The sequence below is a fragment of the Bos javanicus genome, chromosome 7 (genome assembly GCF_032452875.1).
Source record: "Bos javanicus breed banteng chromosome 7, ARS-OSU_banteng_1.0, whole genome shotgun sequence".
In the NCBI taxonomy this organism is placed as follows: Eukaryota; Metazoa; Chordata; class Mammalia; order Artiodactyla; family Bovidae; genus Bos; species Bos javanicus.
This window is the reverse complement of record NC_083874.1, coordinates 12,831,045-12,848,390: the sequence shown is the minus strand read 5'-3', so window position 1 is coordinate 12,848,390 and position 17,346 is coordinate 12,831,045. Positions and strand designations below refer to the sequence as shown.

The following is a 17,346-nucleotide window of genomic DNA, read 5'->3' as shown; positions in this document are numbered from 1 at the left end:
TCATTTCTGGTGTCTTTTTCCTCTGCTTGGACCTCCACATTCTTCCTAGTGTCTTCTCTGGCTCCATCCTCCAAACCTACAGGTAGAAAGGCTCTTACTGGTACCCAAGGCATTTTTACAAAATCATTCCCACAAGATCACTTCTTCCTTCATTGCTTACTCACCTTCCCTGAGTGAACACATCCATTTCCATGGATCTTAAGGGCCATCTGGCTGCTTAGGGTCCAGTTGTTCAGAATCTAAACCCTGAGTCCAGTCCCAACCACACAGCAGCTCCCAACCCTGGGTTCGCCCAGCTGCCAGACATCACACGGCTTCTTGGTCTCTGACCCTTAACATCATCATCCTCTCCCAAACTTGTTCCTTCTCCCCATCACCAAAGGTAGGGACATGAGTGCCAGCTTAGGCCCTCCCTCTTGCTCACCACCCACATCCGTCCATCACAAAATCATCTCCTTTCGGAATGTCTTGAGAGTCTTTCCTTTCCCTGCATCTGCATTGCTTAATCTTTCTTTGGGCCACCAGCATTTGGATACTGCAGTCATTTCCACACTGGCTTCCTACAGTTTTCCCCCCAGCAGCTGCAGTGTCCCTCCCAATGAGCCTCTGTCCATATAATTCCTGTCTTTTATTATTTATTTTTGGCTGTGCTGGGCCTTCCCTGCCACTTGCAGGCTGGATCTAGTTGCAGCGAGCAGGGGCTCCTCTCTAGTTGCGGTGCACAGGCTTCTCACTGTAGTGACTTCTGTGGCTGTGGAACACGGACTTCAGGTGCTCGGGCTTCTATAGTTGCAGCACACAGGCTCAGTATTGAGGTGCATGGGCTTATTTGCTCTGTGGCATGTGGAGTCTTCCTGGGCAAGGGATCAAACTCCTGTCCTCTGAATTGGCAGGTGGACTTTTAACCACTGGACCATCAGGGGAGCCCTAATTCCTCTCTTGTGGACAATCTTTGGATGGCCCCATCTGGTCTACAAATCAAGTCCAGACCCTTGTCCCGAATAACCACTGCCCCAGTTTTCTGGGCTCAGAGGATCCCTCCAGTCTCACACCTACACTCCCCCATGGCCAATGCACTTCATTCTGAGTGTAATTGTTCTGCCGTCCTGCCAGGACTATAGCCACGTTGCTCCCTCTGCTTAACACTGCTCTGTTCCTATTCACCTAACTCTTACTCATAGGTTTGGTTACACTTAAAATAATGCTTCCTCTAAGAATCTTTCCCAGTCATTGGCTGGGTGACCATCCTGGAATTGCACACCATCCCCCACCCCCAGCTTCCCCTGCAGCATAATGACCTGCTCACTCCACTGGCCACAATGAAAGACTTTGCCCTACTCATCTTTTTTTTAATATTTTATTTATTTGGCTGCATCAGGTCTTAGTTGTAGCATGTGAACTCCCAGTTGTGGCACACCAGATCTAGTTTCCTAACCAGGGATTGAACCCCGTCCCCCTGCATCGGTAGTGTGGAATCTTAACAACTAGACCACTAGGGAAGTCCCATGCCCTATTCATCTTTGGGCACGCAGAGTCCAACACAGAACCTCACACACACTAGGTATTCAATAAGTGCTCACAGAATGAATGAACGAAGGTTCCTCATGTCTTGGCAATTCCAGAATGTTCTCTCCTTCAGCTTGAGAAGCCCACAGCTTTCCTTAATCTGCTTCTGGTGCCTTGAGTAGAGTTCCCTCTGCTGTACAGTTGGTTCTCATTAATTATCTATTTTATACACAGTAGTGTATTATGGGCTTTCCAGGTGGCCCTAGTGGTAAAGAACCCGCCTGCCAATGAGGGAGATGTGAGAGATGTGGGTCTGATCTCTAGGTCAGGAAGAACTCCTGGAGGAGGGCATGGCAACCCACTCCAGTATTCTTACGTGGAGAATCCCATGAACAGAGGATTCTGGTGGGCTGCGGCCCATAGCGTCTCAAAGAATTAGATACGACTGAAGCAACTTAGCACACACAGGGTGTATATGTCAGTCCCAGTCTCCCAGGAAACCTTGGCCATGACTGTGGCCCGAACTGGACATCCTTCTCTTCCTCCCCTACTGCAGCCACTGACCTTCACCTTGTGTCCTTCACCCTGAACTTCACCATCACCAACGTGCACTACTCGGAGGACATGGGGCGCCCATCTTCTCTGAAGTTCAGCACCACCGAAAGGATCTTACAGCACCGAGTGAGAGCCCTTGGACGGCCTCTGTTAGGTCCACCTTGTCCCTGTGTATCCTCTCGTCCCTTCGGCTCACCTCCCTCTCTTTCCCCATCAGCTCAGGGTCTTGCTCAATAAGACCAGTGTCGGCCCCCTCTATGCTGGCTGCAGGCTGGAGTTGCTCAGGTGAGACTCCCTCAGATGGAATGATTCATCCGGTCAGTGGACCCTCTTGCACTGGGCGCTGGACTCAGTGGCTAGGCATGTCCCTGGAAGTACTGAGCTCCAGTGCCCACCATAACCCCTCATGCCTTCTTCATGCCCAGATGGTACTATGCTCCATGCTTGGAAACAAGGCATCATTGTTATTTACAGAATCTGTATGATATTTTGTTTCAAATGAAAGCTGTCCTCTGCGAAGAAGTGGGATAATCAGTGCAAATTCCTATCTGCAAATTCCTTTTTTTAAAGAAATCGATTTATTTATTTATGCTTTCATTTATTTTCGGCGTTGCTGGGTCTTCATTGCTGCGCAGGCTTTCTCTCGTTGTGGCTAGCTACTCTCTAGTTGTGGTGCATGGGCTTCTCTCTGTGGTGGCTTCTCTGGCTGTGGAACTCGGGCTCTAGGGTGCGCTGGCTTCAGCAGTCGTGGCACACAGGCTTTGTTGCTCTGCAGCATGTGAGATCTTCCGAGACCATGGATCAAACCCATGTCCTCTGCATTGGCAGGCAGATTCTTAACCACTGGATCACCAGAGAAGTTCCTCTTTTTTTTTTTTTTTTTTTTGGTCACATCGCATGCATGATTTTAGTTCCTCCACCAGGGATTGAACCCAAGCAGGGCAGTGAAAGCACCAAGTCCTAACCCTGGACCACCAGGGAACACCCCTGCAAATTTCTAATTAAAACATTTTCTGTCCTGAGTTGCTAGGGGCTGGTCTCAGATGAAAGACACTTAGGAGAACCCCTGCAGCCTTCCAAGCTAATGCCTTCAGCATCTCCCTTAGCCTCCTCCCTTTCACACCTAGATGGCCTCCTCCATAGTACTCCACGTTCCTACATCTTTTCTTCTCTAGGCCCGAAAAGAGGGGAGCAGCCACTGGAGTGAATGTAGTCTGCAGCCTCCGCTCTGACCCTGCAAGACCCGCACTGAACAAAGAGCAGCTGTACTGGGAACTGAGCCGTGAGACAGACAACATCACCCAACTGGGCTCCTTCAGTTTGGACCGAAATAGCCTCTACGTGAATGGTGAGGGACTGTTATAGCCATGGTCTATCAAGAGGAGGGGGACTTGAGTTGCCATTGTTTTCATTCTTCTAAAGGGAGCTCTGATCCGTCTTTTTCTCCTTCTGGTCTGGGTTGTCTTCATTATGATGAAGTAATAACTTGGTTCTGCCCAATCTTGTTGCCTGCTTGCTTCTTCTTGAACATCCCTCCACCACCTCTTCTTCTCTGCTTTCCCCACTAGGTCCCTAAATCCACCCTCTTCTTTAATCTTTTTTTTAATGTATAATATTTTTTATTTTATTTTTTGTATGAAAGTGAAAGTGTCTATCATTCAGACATGTCCGATTCTTTGCAACTCCATGGACTGTAGCCTGCCAGGCTCCTCTGTCCATGGAATTCTCCAGGCAAGAATACTGGAGTGGGTTCTTCAGGGGATCTTCCCAACCTAGGGATCGAACCCAGATCTCCTGTATTGCAGGCAGATTCTTTACCATCTGAGCCACTACTTTTGCTTAATTTTATTTTTCTAATAGCAATAATGACATTAATCCATTAAAATGCTTCAAATTCTCAATAACATGTTTTCAATTTTTCCTTGAAATAACTTCCTTCATTTTTTTTTTTTTAATTGGGGTTTCCCTGGTGGTTCAGTGATAAAGAATCTGCCTGCCAGTGCAGGAAATACAGGAGAGAGCGTTCGATCCCTGGGTCAGGAAGATTCCCTGGAGAAGGGAATGGCAACCAACTTTAGTATTCTCACCTGTAAAATCCCATAGAGGCCTGGCAAATCCCAGAGGGACCTGGAAGGCTGTAAAATCCTGGAGGGGCCTGGCAGGCTACAGTCCATGGGGTCACAACGAGTCAGACATAAATGAGCATGCGTGCACATAATTGCTTTACAATGTTGTGTTAGTTTCTGCTGTACAACAGTGTGAATCAACTGTCAGCATACATACCCCTCCTCCTTCCTGAGCCTCTCACCCTGCCCCCATCCCACCCATCTAGGTCATCACAGAGCACTGAGTTGAACTCCCTGTGCTATACAGTAGCTTCCCAGTTCAGTTGCTCAGTCATGTCCGACTCTTTGCAACCCCGTGGACTGCAGCATTCCAGGCTTCCCTATCCCTCACCAACTCTCGGAGCTTGCTAGCTAGCTATTTCACACATAGCAGAGTATATAAGGGCTTCTCAGGTGGCGCTAGTGGTAAAGAACCTGCCTGCCAATGCAGAAGACATAACAGATGTGGGTTCAATCCCTGAGTCAGGAAGATCTCCTGGAGGAGGGCATGGCATCCCACTCCAGTATTCTTGCCTGGAGAATCCCATGGGCAGAGGAACCTGGCAGGCTACAGCCCATAGGGTCACACAGAGTCAGATGCGACTGAAGCAACTCAGCACACACACACAGTGTATAGACATCGATGCTAATCTCCCAATTCATCCCACCCTGTCCTTCCCCGCTGTGTCCACGTGTCCTTTCTCTATGTCTCTGTCTCTATTCCTGCCCTGCAAATAGGTTTATCAGGGCCATTTGCTAGACTCCCCATATATGCGTTTATATACAATATTTGTTTTACTCTTTTTGACTTAATTAATTCTATATGACAGTCTGAAAGAGAAGAATAAATACCATATATCCCTTAATCTTTTATGTTCACCCCAATGCTGATTCAGCTTCTCTCATCTTCTCTCTGCAGGTTACACCTATGCAGCCCTGGCCCCCACTACCACCAGTGAGTATGCCTGGCCTGGATTTCCTGGCCCGCCTCCACTTTGGGGTTGGAAAGCAGTTTTTCTCCTTCACCCTCTGTCCTACATGAGGGAAGCTTCTGGAAGGTCCCTACTTTATCCCTTCTCTCTCTCCTGATTCCTGGTGGGAAGTTCCCGCCCAGGAGGTTTTAGACACATTTATGTTCTCCCACCCGGCTTCCCTCGTGGCTCAGCAGCAAAGAATCTGCCCGCAATGCAGGATTCGTGAAGTCAATCCCTGGGTCAGAAATACACCCTGGAGAAGGAAATGGCAACCCACTCCAGTGTTCTTTGCTGGAGAATTCCATGGACAGAGGAGCCTGGTGGGTTACAGTCCATGGGGTCACAAAGAGTTGGACATGATTGAGTGACTGAAAAACAAGTGTTATCCCACTATATTCTGACCTTCATATGGCTTGCATTTTAATTCTCCTAACACCATCTCCCTAGTACTCTTTTTTTAATATTTTGTTTATTTATTTGACTGCTTCGGGTGCTGGTTATGGCATGCAGGATCTTTAGTTGTAGCATTCAGGACCTTTTTTTAAGTTGCATATGCAGGATCGTTTTTTAGTTGCAGCATGCAGACTCCTAGTTTTGGCATGTGAGATCTTAGTTCCCTGACAAGGGCTCGAACCCAGGTCCCACGCATTGGGAATCTTAGCCACGGGACCACCAGGGAGGTCTCCAGTCACCTTCTGAGGAACTGAGACTGGGACTTCAACATATGAATGGGGGGACAATTCATTAAAGTATATGCACTCTATACCTTAATTCTCCATACAGTCATGTGATTTTGCTCCATTTTACAGTTGAGGAAACTAGACTCAGAATCCCAAGCTACACAGCAGATAAATAAGAAAACCAAGAGTTCATGCAATTCCAAAACTCATGTTGTCATTTCTTGCTATTTATAGTGAGTTTATCTCAAAAGACATGCTGATTTTTGGTGCACACCTATTATGTTCTAGTTCATGGACCAGACATAATAGGTGTTCACCAAAATGCATTCCCAGCAAATCCTGTAATGAGGACCTTGTAGGTTTTCAAGAATCTACCGCCCTTGTCTTTCTCAGTCACTAAGTCATGTCCAACTTTTTGTGCCCCGTGGACTGTAGCCTGCCAGCCTCCTCTGTCCATGAGACTTTCCAGACAAGAATATGAGAGTGGATTGTCATTTTCTCCTCCAGGGGATCTTCCCAAGCCAGGGATCAAATCCGTGTATCCTGCATCTCCTGCATGGCAGGCAGATTCTTTACTATTAACACATCAGGGAAACTCACCCTTGCCTTAGGAGTGTGTTATTTCAACACACCCAAACTGTCCTTGGGTCCGTCACTGATCAAAGAAGTGATGAGTGGAAGGAGAGAGAGAGAGAAGATGGATGAGCTGATGAAAGGCAGAAAGATGAATGGAAGAAGGGAAAGTGAAGGGGAGGAGGGAGGATGTATAAACAGATGTGAGGAGGGAAATAGGAATGAATGGAATGAAAGGATGGATGGATGGAAGAAAGGAAATGATTGAAGGAGGGGGAAGCAAGGAAAGATGGATGGAAGAAAGCAGGGAATGAAGGAAAGAAGGACAGAAGGATCATAGAAGGAGAGAAGAAGGGGAAGAAGGAAGGGAAAGAGTGAGGTAGGAAAGAAGGATGGATGAGTGGATGGATGGATAAGTGGATGGATAGAAGAAAGGAAGGATAAAAGGACAGGTGTATGGATAGGTGGGTGGAAAAAAGGAAGAAAGGATAGAAGGAAGAAGAAAGGACAAATGTTTGGGAAGAAACATGGAAGGAAAGGTGAGCAGAAGGAAAGCTGGAAGTAGTGATCCATAGAAAGGAGTGGAGGGAAAGGAGGAGAGAGAAGTAAAGTTTTATCCCAGAGAAAAGTTTTTGCTTAATCACTTAGCTCCTGCTGTGCTTATCTAGTCTAGAGTCAAGTCAAGGGGTCTCTCGTCTCACTTGCATCATACATTCCTTTATTCTACTCCTCTTGGGGTGTATACAAGTCACCCCAACTATTGATCCATCCGTTCCAGGCACTGTGCTTAAATGTCTTACAAAAATTAACTTGTTGAAACTTCATAACAACCTTTGAAGCAGGAGTCATTATTATATTATCTTACACATCAGTCCACTGAGATGCTGAAAGGTTGGTTATAGCTGCTAGACTGTTGGGTTTTTTTAACCAATGCATAAAAGATTGGCACACCTGGCTGTAAGGGGAGGAGAAAGAGAAAGAAATACACACACACACACACACACACACATATATATGGGAAGATATGTATATTTATTTATCTATTACATAATATATAATATATTAACTACATGTTTACATAGTATACATTCACTTATAAATTTATATTTAAATATAAATATATGTGCATAGAGAGAGACAGAGACAGAGAGTTGGAGAGCAGAGAGACTATGACAGATGTCTGAGGTCATCAGTGCCCTTTTCTCCTGGGAAAGGACAAAGCCACCAGTGTTTTTACAGAGCCCTCCACGCCTACATAAGGGCGCAAAAAATGAGTCCCCAAATCATTAAGCCAACCCTCAATGGTTGCTGGAGCTGTCACATCAGCAAGTGACCTTCAGGTTGATTGGGAAGAAGACACAGGACCCTTGGAAGCCCCACCTGGGTGGACACTGGGACCCAAGCTCCCAGTGAGCCTGGACTCTCTCTCTACCTACTGTAGCTGGGGAGGTCAGTGAGAAGCCCTTCACGCTGAACTTCACCATCGACAACCTGCGCTACTCTGCAGACATGGGTCACCCAGGCTCCCACAAGTTCAACATCACAGACACCCTCATGCAGCACCTGGTGAGATGCCTCCTTTCCCGTTCACCCCATCGTGCCCTTCCTGTGGACCGACACCCACATGTGACCACCAATGGCTCTCTCCTTTCTCTCCAGCTCAGCCCATTGTTCCAGAGGAGCAGCCTGGGTGCCCGGTATGCGGGCTGCAGAGTCATCTCCCTAAGGTGAGAACACCCCCACCATCCCCACCACTGGCACGCCACCTAAGGACGTGGACTCCTGGCTGTGGGAGCTGCTCCCAGAGGCAGCAGGCTATCCTTGGAGGGTCCTATTCTACATCCATTTTTTTCACATTACATTATTAATTTTTAAAAATTGTGATAACATAATTTTGTTTGTTGTTGTTATCATTGTTTTAGTCCCTAAGTCATGTCCAACTCTTTTGTGACCTCATGGGCCATAGCCCTCCAGGCTCCTGTGTCCATGGGATTCTCCAGGCAAGACTACTAGAGTGGGTTGCCATTTCCTTCTCCAGGGGATCCTCCCAACCCAGGGATGGAACCCATGTCTCGTGCTTTGGCAGGCAGGTTCTTTGCCACTGAGCCACCAGGGAAGCCCAATAACATAAGTAATACAGATGTAAAATTAGCCTTTTTGGCCATTTTTAAGTGTACAATTCACTTATTGATTACATGCACAATGGTGTGCTAACATCATCACTGTCTACTCCCAAAACTTCTCATCACCCTGAGCAGAAACTCCGTGTCCACTGAGCAGTTAATCTCACTTCTCCTGGTCGGTCTGTGACCTGTTGGTATGGGTGAAGTACTTTTCATTCATATTTTCATTCAACTGACACTGATGGTACAGCCTCTGAGGCAGGTGGTACTCTGGGTGGCAGGCAGTAGACCTGCCCACATCTAGTCAATAAAACTGATACCTAGTAGCAGAATAAATATCTAAGTAAGGTGATTTCAAAGGCAGTGAGAGCATAAAGAAATAGAAATGGGAGAGCAGTTTTCCAGGTGGCTCAGTGGTAAAGACTCCTCCTGCCAAGCAGGAGACACAGGCTCAATCCCTGGGTTGGGAAGATCCCCTGGAGCAGGAAATGGCAACCTACTCCAATATCCTTGCCTGGAAAATCCCATGGACAGAGGAGTCCGGCAGGCTGCGATCCATAGGGTCTCAAAGAGTCGGACACGACTAAAGCGACTTAGCACACACACACACACACACATGAATTTATACTGTCCTTTTAAGGAAGACGAATGTTTTCTTTCCTTTTTTCCTTTTGTGTGTCATTTTATTTTCATCTTTTCTAGTTTTATTGAGTTGTAATTGATATATAGCACTGTATTACTAATAAAGTGTACAACATAATGATTTGATATATTGGTATATTGTAAAACAATTATTACCACAATACATTTAGTTAACACCCATCAAGACATAATTACATTTTTTTTCTTGTCACAAGAACATTTTTTTAGCATGTCTTTCTTTAGCACTAGACACCTAGTTCTCAGCATTTATGGAGCTGTAAATGCCACTGCAGGCATACATTTTTTTTAAGAAGTTGGTTTTTAATTGAAGGATAATTGCTTTACAATATTGCACTGGTTTCTGCCATACATCAGCATGAATCAGCCATACATAGGTATACATATACATATGTATACATACATAGGTATACGTATACATATGTATATAGGTATACATATGTCCCTTCTAGGTAGTCACAGAGCACTGGTTTGAGCTCCCTGAGTCATGCAGCAAATTTCCACTGGCTATCTGTTTTGCATATCGTAATGTGTGTGTTTCCACGCTACTCTTTCCAGTCATCCCACCCTCTCCTTCCCACTCTACGTCTGTTGTCTATGTGTGCATCTCCATTGCTGCCCTGCAAGTAGCTTCATCAGTACCATCTCTCTCGATTCCACGTATACATGCATGCATTTTTGAAGTGCTGGTTTTGCAAGAACCTTTTTTAGGGTCTATTGTATCGCACTTTGTAGGAATGGTCTCATCAAGGATCAAGGGATTCAGGGGCTAAACAACTCTAAACCCTTCTAATCTCTCCCTACCATAGCTGTTGCTGCTAAGTCGCTTCAGTCGTGTCCGACTCTGTGCGACCCCATAGACGGCAGCCCGCCAGGCTCCCCCATCCCTGGGATTCTCCAGGCAAGAACACTGGAGTGGGTTGCCATTTCCTTCTCCAAGTTCCTATTAAATGAATATCTACCATATGTCAAATTGATTTTTTTTAATTGTAAAATACACATCACATGAAACTTACATCTGAACCATTTTTAAGTGTATAGTTCAGTCGTTGTTGTTTAGTTGATAAGTCATGTCCGACTCTTTTGCGACCCCATGGACTGCAGCCCACCAGGTTCCTTTGCCCATGGGATTTCCTAGGCAAGAATACTGGAGTGGGTTGCCATTTCCTTCTCCGGGGATCTTCCCAAACCAGGGGTTGAACCTGCATCTCCTGCACTGGCAGGTGGATTCTTAACTCCTCAGCCACCAGGGAAGCCCATATAGCTCAGTGGTGTTACATACATTCATATTGCTGTGCAAACAGGCTCCAGAACTCACAAAACTGAAATTATCCCCATTAAACATTAAACAACAGCTCTTCATTTCCATCTACCCCTGAATGTTGACAACCACCATTCTATTTTGTCTCTATGAACTTGATGACTCTGGGTACCTCATAAAACTGTACATTATACAGTATTTTTGTGTGTGTGACTGGCTTAATTCATTTAACATAATGTTCTCAAGGTCCATCTGTGCTTCAGCATTTGCCATAATTTCCTTCTTTTTTAAGGCCAGATAACATCCCACTGTATGGATGAACCATATTTGAAAATCCGTTCAGCAGGACTTGTGTTTTCACACAGAGCAGGCAGTGTGCTAGGTACGGGGGGCTCCACAGGACAACAGTGAACTAGACTGTCCTTTCCCTGACCTCATGGAGGTCACCATCCGGAGGGAATAGGGACAAATAACATATGCTCACATAGAAGATAGCCAGGGTTGTGATTCGACAAGCATGGGATATTGTGGGAGCCTGAATGGAAGCTGACCCAGTCTGGGAGACTTCTTGGAGGAGGATGAAGTATGTAAGTGGCGACCTGAAGGATGATCAAGAAATTACATAAGTAAAAAATGAAGGGGAGAAACTTACAGGCAGAAGGGACTGCATGTGCAAAGATCCTAGGGTGAGAGAGTATGACTAGGTGAAGAAACTAAGAATGGTTCCAAAAGGCTGGAACACAGAAAGTGAGGTATATGTGGTGACCATATAAATAAGTGCCAGGTGGACTGCATCTCCCAAAGGCCAACCTCTCCTTCCGCAGGTCTGTGAACAATGGTGCCAAGACAGGTGTGAACATCCTCTGCACCTACCGGCAGTCCCCCAGCGGCCCCGGTCTGCTGGCCAAGCAGGTGTTCCATGAGCTGAGCAGACAGACCCACGGCATCACCCGGCTGGGTCCCTATTCTCTGGACAAGGACAGTCTGTACCTCAATGGTGAGTGGTTCTCAGTCCACTTCACTGGGTCCACACCCTAACTCCAGAAGAGTCTCTATTAGCTAGTCAGTTCTCCAGGGGAAACCTTGAGACAGACTCTGGTGTGAATCTTGACTCCACACTGAACTCACACAGCCACCCTGCAAACCTGGTCCTTGATCAAACCCATTTTAGAGGCAAAGAAACCAAGGTTCTGAAAGATTATGTAATTTCCAAGTGGGTGTGGCTTGAGAGTGGCAGAGTCAGGGTACAAGACTATTTTCAGGATCCAAAATTATGCTCCATTCTATGCATTTAACTCATAGAAGAATCTTTCTAGGGACTTCCCTGGTGGTCCAGTGGTTAAGGCTCCACGCTTCCAATACAGGGGTCATGGGTTCCATCCCTGGTCAGGGAACTAAGATCCCACATGCTGAGGGGCATGGCCACAAAAAAAAAAATCTTTCTAGGGAAGACTTAGAGAAAGAATAGCTCATATCTGTTTCCTTTCCCCACTTCTCACTTTCTTTTTTAATACACCATGCTTAAATAAGATCAATTCCAGGAATACAAAGATGGTCCGACATATACAAGTCAATCAATGTAATATAACATACCAACAAAGGAAGGATAAAAATCACATGATCAATTCATGATCATAACTGCAGAGAAGGCACTCAACAAAATTCAACGCCCATTCACAACTGAAGACCCCATCAAAGGGTACAGAGGGAACACATCCCAACACAGCAAACCCATCTATGACTAACCTATAGCCAACATCACAGTCAATGGTGAAAGGCTGAAAGCCCTTCCCCCAGTGCCAGAAACAACGCAAGGATGCCCACCCTCACCACCTGTACCCAACATAGCACTGGAGTTCCTGGCCACAGCAATCAGACAAGAAAAAGAAACAAAAGACACACAAACCAGCAAGGAAGAAGCAAAACCATCACTACTCACAAATGACATAGCATCTAATTCTAAATTCTACATCAGTTTGGGGTAATTTTTTTTAAGTCATTGACCTCCTTTATTTCTTCCTTTTATTTAGTGATTTAAAACACCATCATTTTATTTAAATGTGCAACTGGAATGATTAAAAAGTTTGCTTATTTATACATATATATACATATGTCCACTTTTTAAAAAATTATTTTCCCATATAGACCATTCCAGAGTATTGAGTAGAGTTTCCTGTGTCCCACTCCTCACTTTTGACCAAGATGGGCCTCTCTCTTGGATGGGGCCTCTAGCCAGGAAGGAAGGCAGGAACTCTGAACATCTAGGAGGTCCAAGCTTCAGACACACTGGGAATGAGCCTCAAATCCAGAAAGAAACAGCATTTGAAAGGGTGACCCTTAAGGGGGTCCCTGATGGTCAGTGCACAGCTGTGATGAAGTTGACTGAAATTATACTCTGGTTCCCTTGTCTGTCCCCGGCCTGGGAATAGAGTTTGACAACACACACTTTCTTTTCACCATTGCCCCATCAGGTAGGCAGGGAGACATCCTGGTCCTTTATGACGCTCATTTTATTCTTTTCTTTTTGGCCATACTGTGCAATATGTGGGATCTTGGTTCCCCAACCAGGAATCAAACCAGCACCCCCTGCATTGGAAGCATGGAGTCTTAATCATTGGATCACCAGGGAAGTCCCACAATTAATTTCTAATCCAAAGGTCAGGAAAGCCTTAATTGTGGAGATGACATTTAAGTCTGATCCTAGAAGATGCATGGATACTCACCTGGTACAGAAGGAATGGCATCCAGAAAGGAACCCCATGTGGACAAAGGCAGGGATACCCGGGCTTGTTTCTCCACCTCCCCTTAACGTGTGGCTTTTTTGCTTCCAGGTTATAATGAACGTGGTCCAGATGAGCCTCCTACAAGTAGGTATCTTTTCATCCACTGTCCATTTCAACCTCCAGTGGTCTTGAACCTAACTTTTCTTCTCACTGACAAAGGGAGCTTGCCTCAAACTCAGGTTGCGTCTCCTGAGTGCGGACAAAGTGTCAGTGGGAGAAAGGATGATGAGTCCTTGGTCTCTTTTTGGGACCCACAGCCATGGTATTGGCTTTCCAAATTTTCCACACCCTTCTGGGTTGGAAGAAGAAATTGAATGAGCATTCCCTACAGTAATAAGGGCTGAGGTTATATAATGACCTTGTAGTCTCTGACTCCTAATAACAAAATCTTTTATAGGAGAGGCAGAAAGGGTCATAGTGTCAAGGTGCAAGCTCTAGTGGCTACTCAGCGGTTTGGCCATATCGGTCCATTCACGCTTGTAGTGATCACTTCACCTATCTTTTCACCAATCCTTTCTTCCATCCTCCCAGTTATACCTGCTCTCAGACCTCTTCCTCCCTTCCCCCTTCCCTCCCTTTCTTCCTTCCATCCATCCATCCATCCATCTATCCATTCATCCATCCAAACATCCTTCTGCCTATACACCTGTTTTTCCTTCTTTCCTTCTGCACTTCCATCTGTCTCTCAACTTTTCTTCCTTGTGTTTATCCTTCCTTCCTTCTCTTTGATCCTCCTTTTGTCCATTCTTCTTCTGATCATCCAGGTATCCCATCCATCTGTCCATATTTCTGCCCTTCCATCTGTCTGTCCTCTTTGTTCAGTCTCTCTGTTGTTTACCCACTCTCTTGGGTTCATTTCATTCACAGGTTTGTTCATCCCTCTACTTACCCAATGATTCCTTTGCTCTCACTCATTAACGGTAAACCTATGAATGGTTGTGCTTGGACAACCATTTATACAGCCCAGGTGAGCCTGGGGGGCTTCTCCAAGTCTGGGGGTGGGCTCTGTTCCTCCCTAATACCTCCCCTTTCCACAGCTCCTGCACCAGCTACCACGTTCCTTCCTACTTCACCATCACCTGTGCAACCAGAATCCACCACAGGTATCGGAGGCCCCTTTTCCTTCCCAAGAGAAGCTCTCCAGCCCCACATATGCACCGGCCAATTGTAACATAGGAGCTGGGAGGCCAGGGTGTGCAGTTCTGGCTTTAGGGCAATCATGCTTTTATCTCAAAGATTATACCAACAATTCAGTCTGATGCTGGCCCTCATGGAGCCCCCACTCTTGTGACTAACAGACTGTTATAATGTATGTCTTGGGGAAAGGCCCCTGGCACAATAGTCAGGTTTTTATTTAAGAAAATTTCTTCTACTGTTCAGTGTAGAGAACATCCGTTAGTAAGGGCATGCAGTGAGGCTGCTGGGGTGTCAGTTCAGGTCAGAGAAGATAAAACCTGAGCTGTGACAGGGATGGAGAGAGGGGATGTATGCAGGAACTGTTCTGCAAGTACAACTGGTATTTAGAAGGGAAAGGGTTTCTGGAGAAACTTTCATATGACCTGAGTCTTTAAGTAAAAGTAAGAGCCATCCAGGCAAATAGGGAATGAGAAGTTTTTCTGGCTGGTGGGATTCCATGAGCAAAAATGTCAGTGGTCAAAAACAGCATAGCGTATGGGGAGAACTGAGAGGGATTTGGTTTGCATGAAGTTTAAAGCTTAAGCTGGAGTAGATGGATCCCTTAGTTGCTCAGTCACATTGACTCTTTGTGACCCCAGGGACTGTAGCCCACCAGGCTCCTCTGTCCATGGAATTCTCCAGGCAAGAATACTGGAGTGGGTAGCTATCCCTTCTCCAGGGGTTATTCCAGACTCAAGGACTGAACCTGGGTTTCCTGCATTTCAGGCAGATTCTTTACTGTCTGAGCCACCAGGGAAGCCCTGGTGTAGATGAAGTAAATGGACACATTCAGCTAAAAGGTTGGCAAGAACCAGATTAAGAAGGACTTTGAGTGCCAGATCAAAAAAGTTGAACTTCGTGCTGAAGGCCATAGGGAGCCACAAGTGGTCCTAGAACAGTGGTGACAATAGTCAGGTTTTTATTTAAGAAAATTTCTTCTACTGTTCGGTGTAGAGAACATCCGTTAGTAAGGGCATGCAGCGAGGCTGCTGGGGTGTCAGTTCAGGTCGGAGAAGATAAAACCTGAGCTGCGACAGGGATGGAGAGAGGGGATGTATGCAGGAACTGTTCTGCAAGTACAACTGGTATTAACTGGAGATGAGGGAGGAGGAGCTGAACAGATAACACTGGTTTTGACTTGGTGGGTGGTAGTGCTACTGGAAGACAACCAATTACAATGAATATGGAACTCTGATGTGGTTCCAGGTCAGCTCTCAGTGGTAACCATCTATCCCCCTCTCTTATCGCAGCTATGGGATACAACCTGAAGGCCCTCACACTTAACTTCACCATCACCAACCTTCCATACTCATCAGACATGAGCAGTGGTTTCGCCATGTTCAACTCCACCAAGATGATCCTGCATCGCCTGGTGAGATGCTGGTCCCAGCAACCACTGGTGGGATCACTCCCATGTATCCTCTGCCCCAGTGCCTGTCCTTTCTGCTCATCATCTTTCTCCTGTCTCCCCAGCTTGGATCCTTGTTCCAGAAGAGCAGCCTGGGCCCCTTCTACTCAAGTTGCAGACTGATCTCCCTCAAGTAATTCCTTTTCCTGAGTATTTGCCAGTAAAGAACACTTTTGGTGTCCACCCCTCTCTGTCTTCCCACTGACCTCTCATTTGCTTCTCCCTCTTCTGGGCCCCACACCCAGAGGTTTCAAGACTTGTCTTTTGAGTTCCCACCTCCCTCTCCCTAGACCTGAGAAGGATAGTGCAGCCACCAGCGTGTATGTCGTCTGCACCTACCACCCTGACCCCATGGGCCACAGGCTGGACATAGAGCAGCTTTACTGGGAGCTGAGCCAACTGACCCATGGTGTCACCCAGCTGGGCTTCTACACTTTGGTCAAGGACAGCCTCTTCATCAATGGTGAGTGTTTATGCTGAATTTGTATTAACAGCGATCACTACTTGTCCCTGTTCTGTTTTATTTCCTCTTGAACAAGTCAGCCCAAGTTCTGTCTGGGGAGCACCTTCCAAACCTCCATGGGATTGGTCTTCCTTGTCAGTTCAGGAAAGTAGCATGACATTCTTTGACCAAATGAATGTCAATGAATTTTCATTCAAAACCAAAATGTCTAACCCATGGGATCTCTTGGGACTGAAGTTCAATGCAAGGTTCTTCCATGGCAGTGGTTCATACCTGGAGGTGATTTCTGCCCCACTGAGAGATACTCAGCAGTGTCTGGAGACATTTTTGATTACCACAGTAGGGGAGGGTGCTCCTGGCATCTAGTGGATAAAGGCCAAGAATGTAACCAATATCCTTCAATGCACAGCAGACCCTCACCACCAAGAATTATATAGCCTCAAATTTCAGTGGTTCTGAGGATGAGAAACCCTGCTGGACATGGTCCCATTGTTCCTAGCTGAGCACCAAACCAACACTTATCACATGCATGCGTGCTCAGTTGCTTCAGTCACGTCTGACTCTTTGCAACCCCATAGACTGCAGCCCACCAAGCTCTTCTGTCCATGGGATTCTCCTGGCAAGAATACTGGAGTGGGTTGCCATGCCCTCCTCCAGGGGATCTTCCCATCTCAGGGATTGAACCCAGGGCTCTTATGCATTGGCAGGCGGGTTCTTTGACTAGCACCACCTAGGAAGCCCAACACTTATCACACTTTGCAGCAATTATTTAATGGTTCAAACTCTACAGAATTAGTGTTTGTTTAACATGGCACTGGATCCTATTCTTAATATGTTGGTACCTTGTAATACCCAATGAATGAGTGAACAAATGCAAGTTGAGTATCTCAGTCCTAATATTTGGGGATCCATTGCAATTCACATTCATTCATTCAACAAACTCATATGCATGACCATTCTGTACCAAGCCATATTCTGGGCATGGAGATAGAATACACAAGTTCTAATCCTGAAAAAGTCATAATCAAGGGAATTAAAGATTACTTAGGGACACAAGTAAGGTAAGTCAGAAAGACAAA

At 46.0% G+C, this 17,346-nt stretch overlaps 1 protein-coding gene across 13 annotated transcripts in view; it reads left to right on the top strand.

The window, feature by feature from the left end:
- Window positions 1–17,346, top strand: part of LOC133250606 (mucin-16-like) — a 122,257-nt gene that overhangs the window by 89,761 nt on the left and 15,150 nt on the right. For 5 of the 13 annotated variants that reach the window (XM_061422031.1, XM_061422025.1, XM_061422024.1 and 2 more), the window contains 11 exons: window positions 2,063–2,187; window positions 2,279–2,346; window positions 3,237–3,409; window positions 5,086–5,121; window positions 7,835–8,120; window positions 11,262–11,434; window positions 13,269–13,304; window positions 14,258–14,323; window positions 15,647–15,768; window positions 15,870–15,937; window positions 16,095–16,267. In XM_061422031.1, coding sequence (XP_061278015.1) covers window positions 2,063–2,187; window positions 2,279–2,346; window positions 3,237–3,409; window positions 5,086–5,121; window positions 7,835–8,120; window positions 11,262–11,434; window positions 13,269–13,304; window positions 14,258–14,323; window positions 15,647–15,768; window positions 15,870–15,937; window positions 16,095–16,267 — 1,326 coding nt within the window. Of the gene's footprint in view, window positions 1–2,062; window positions 2,188–2,278; window positions 2,347–3,236; window positions 3,410–5,085; window positions 5,122–7,834; window positions 8,121–11,261; window positions 11,435–13,268; window positions 13,305–14,257; window positions 14,324–15,646; window positions 15,769–15,869; window positions 15,938–16,049; window positions 16,268–17,346 lie in introns of those variants that run through there. The other 8 variants (XM_061422027.1, XM_061422026.1, XM_061422030.1 and 5 more) reach the window with 6 other exon arrangements.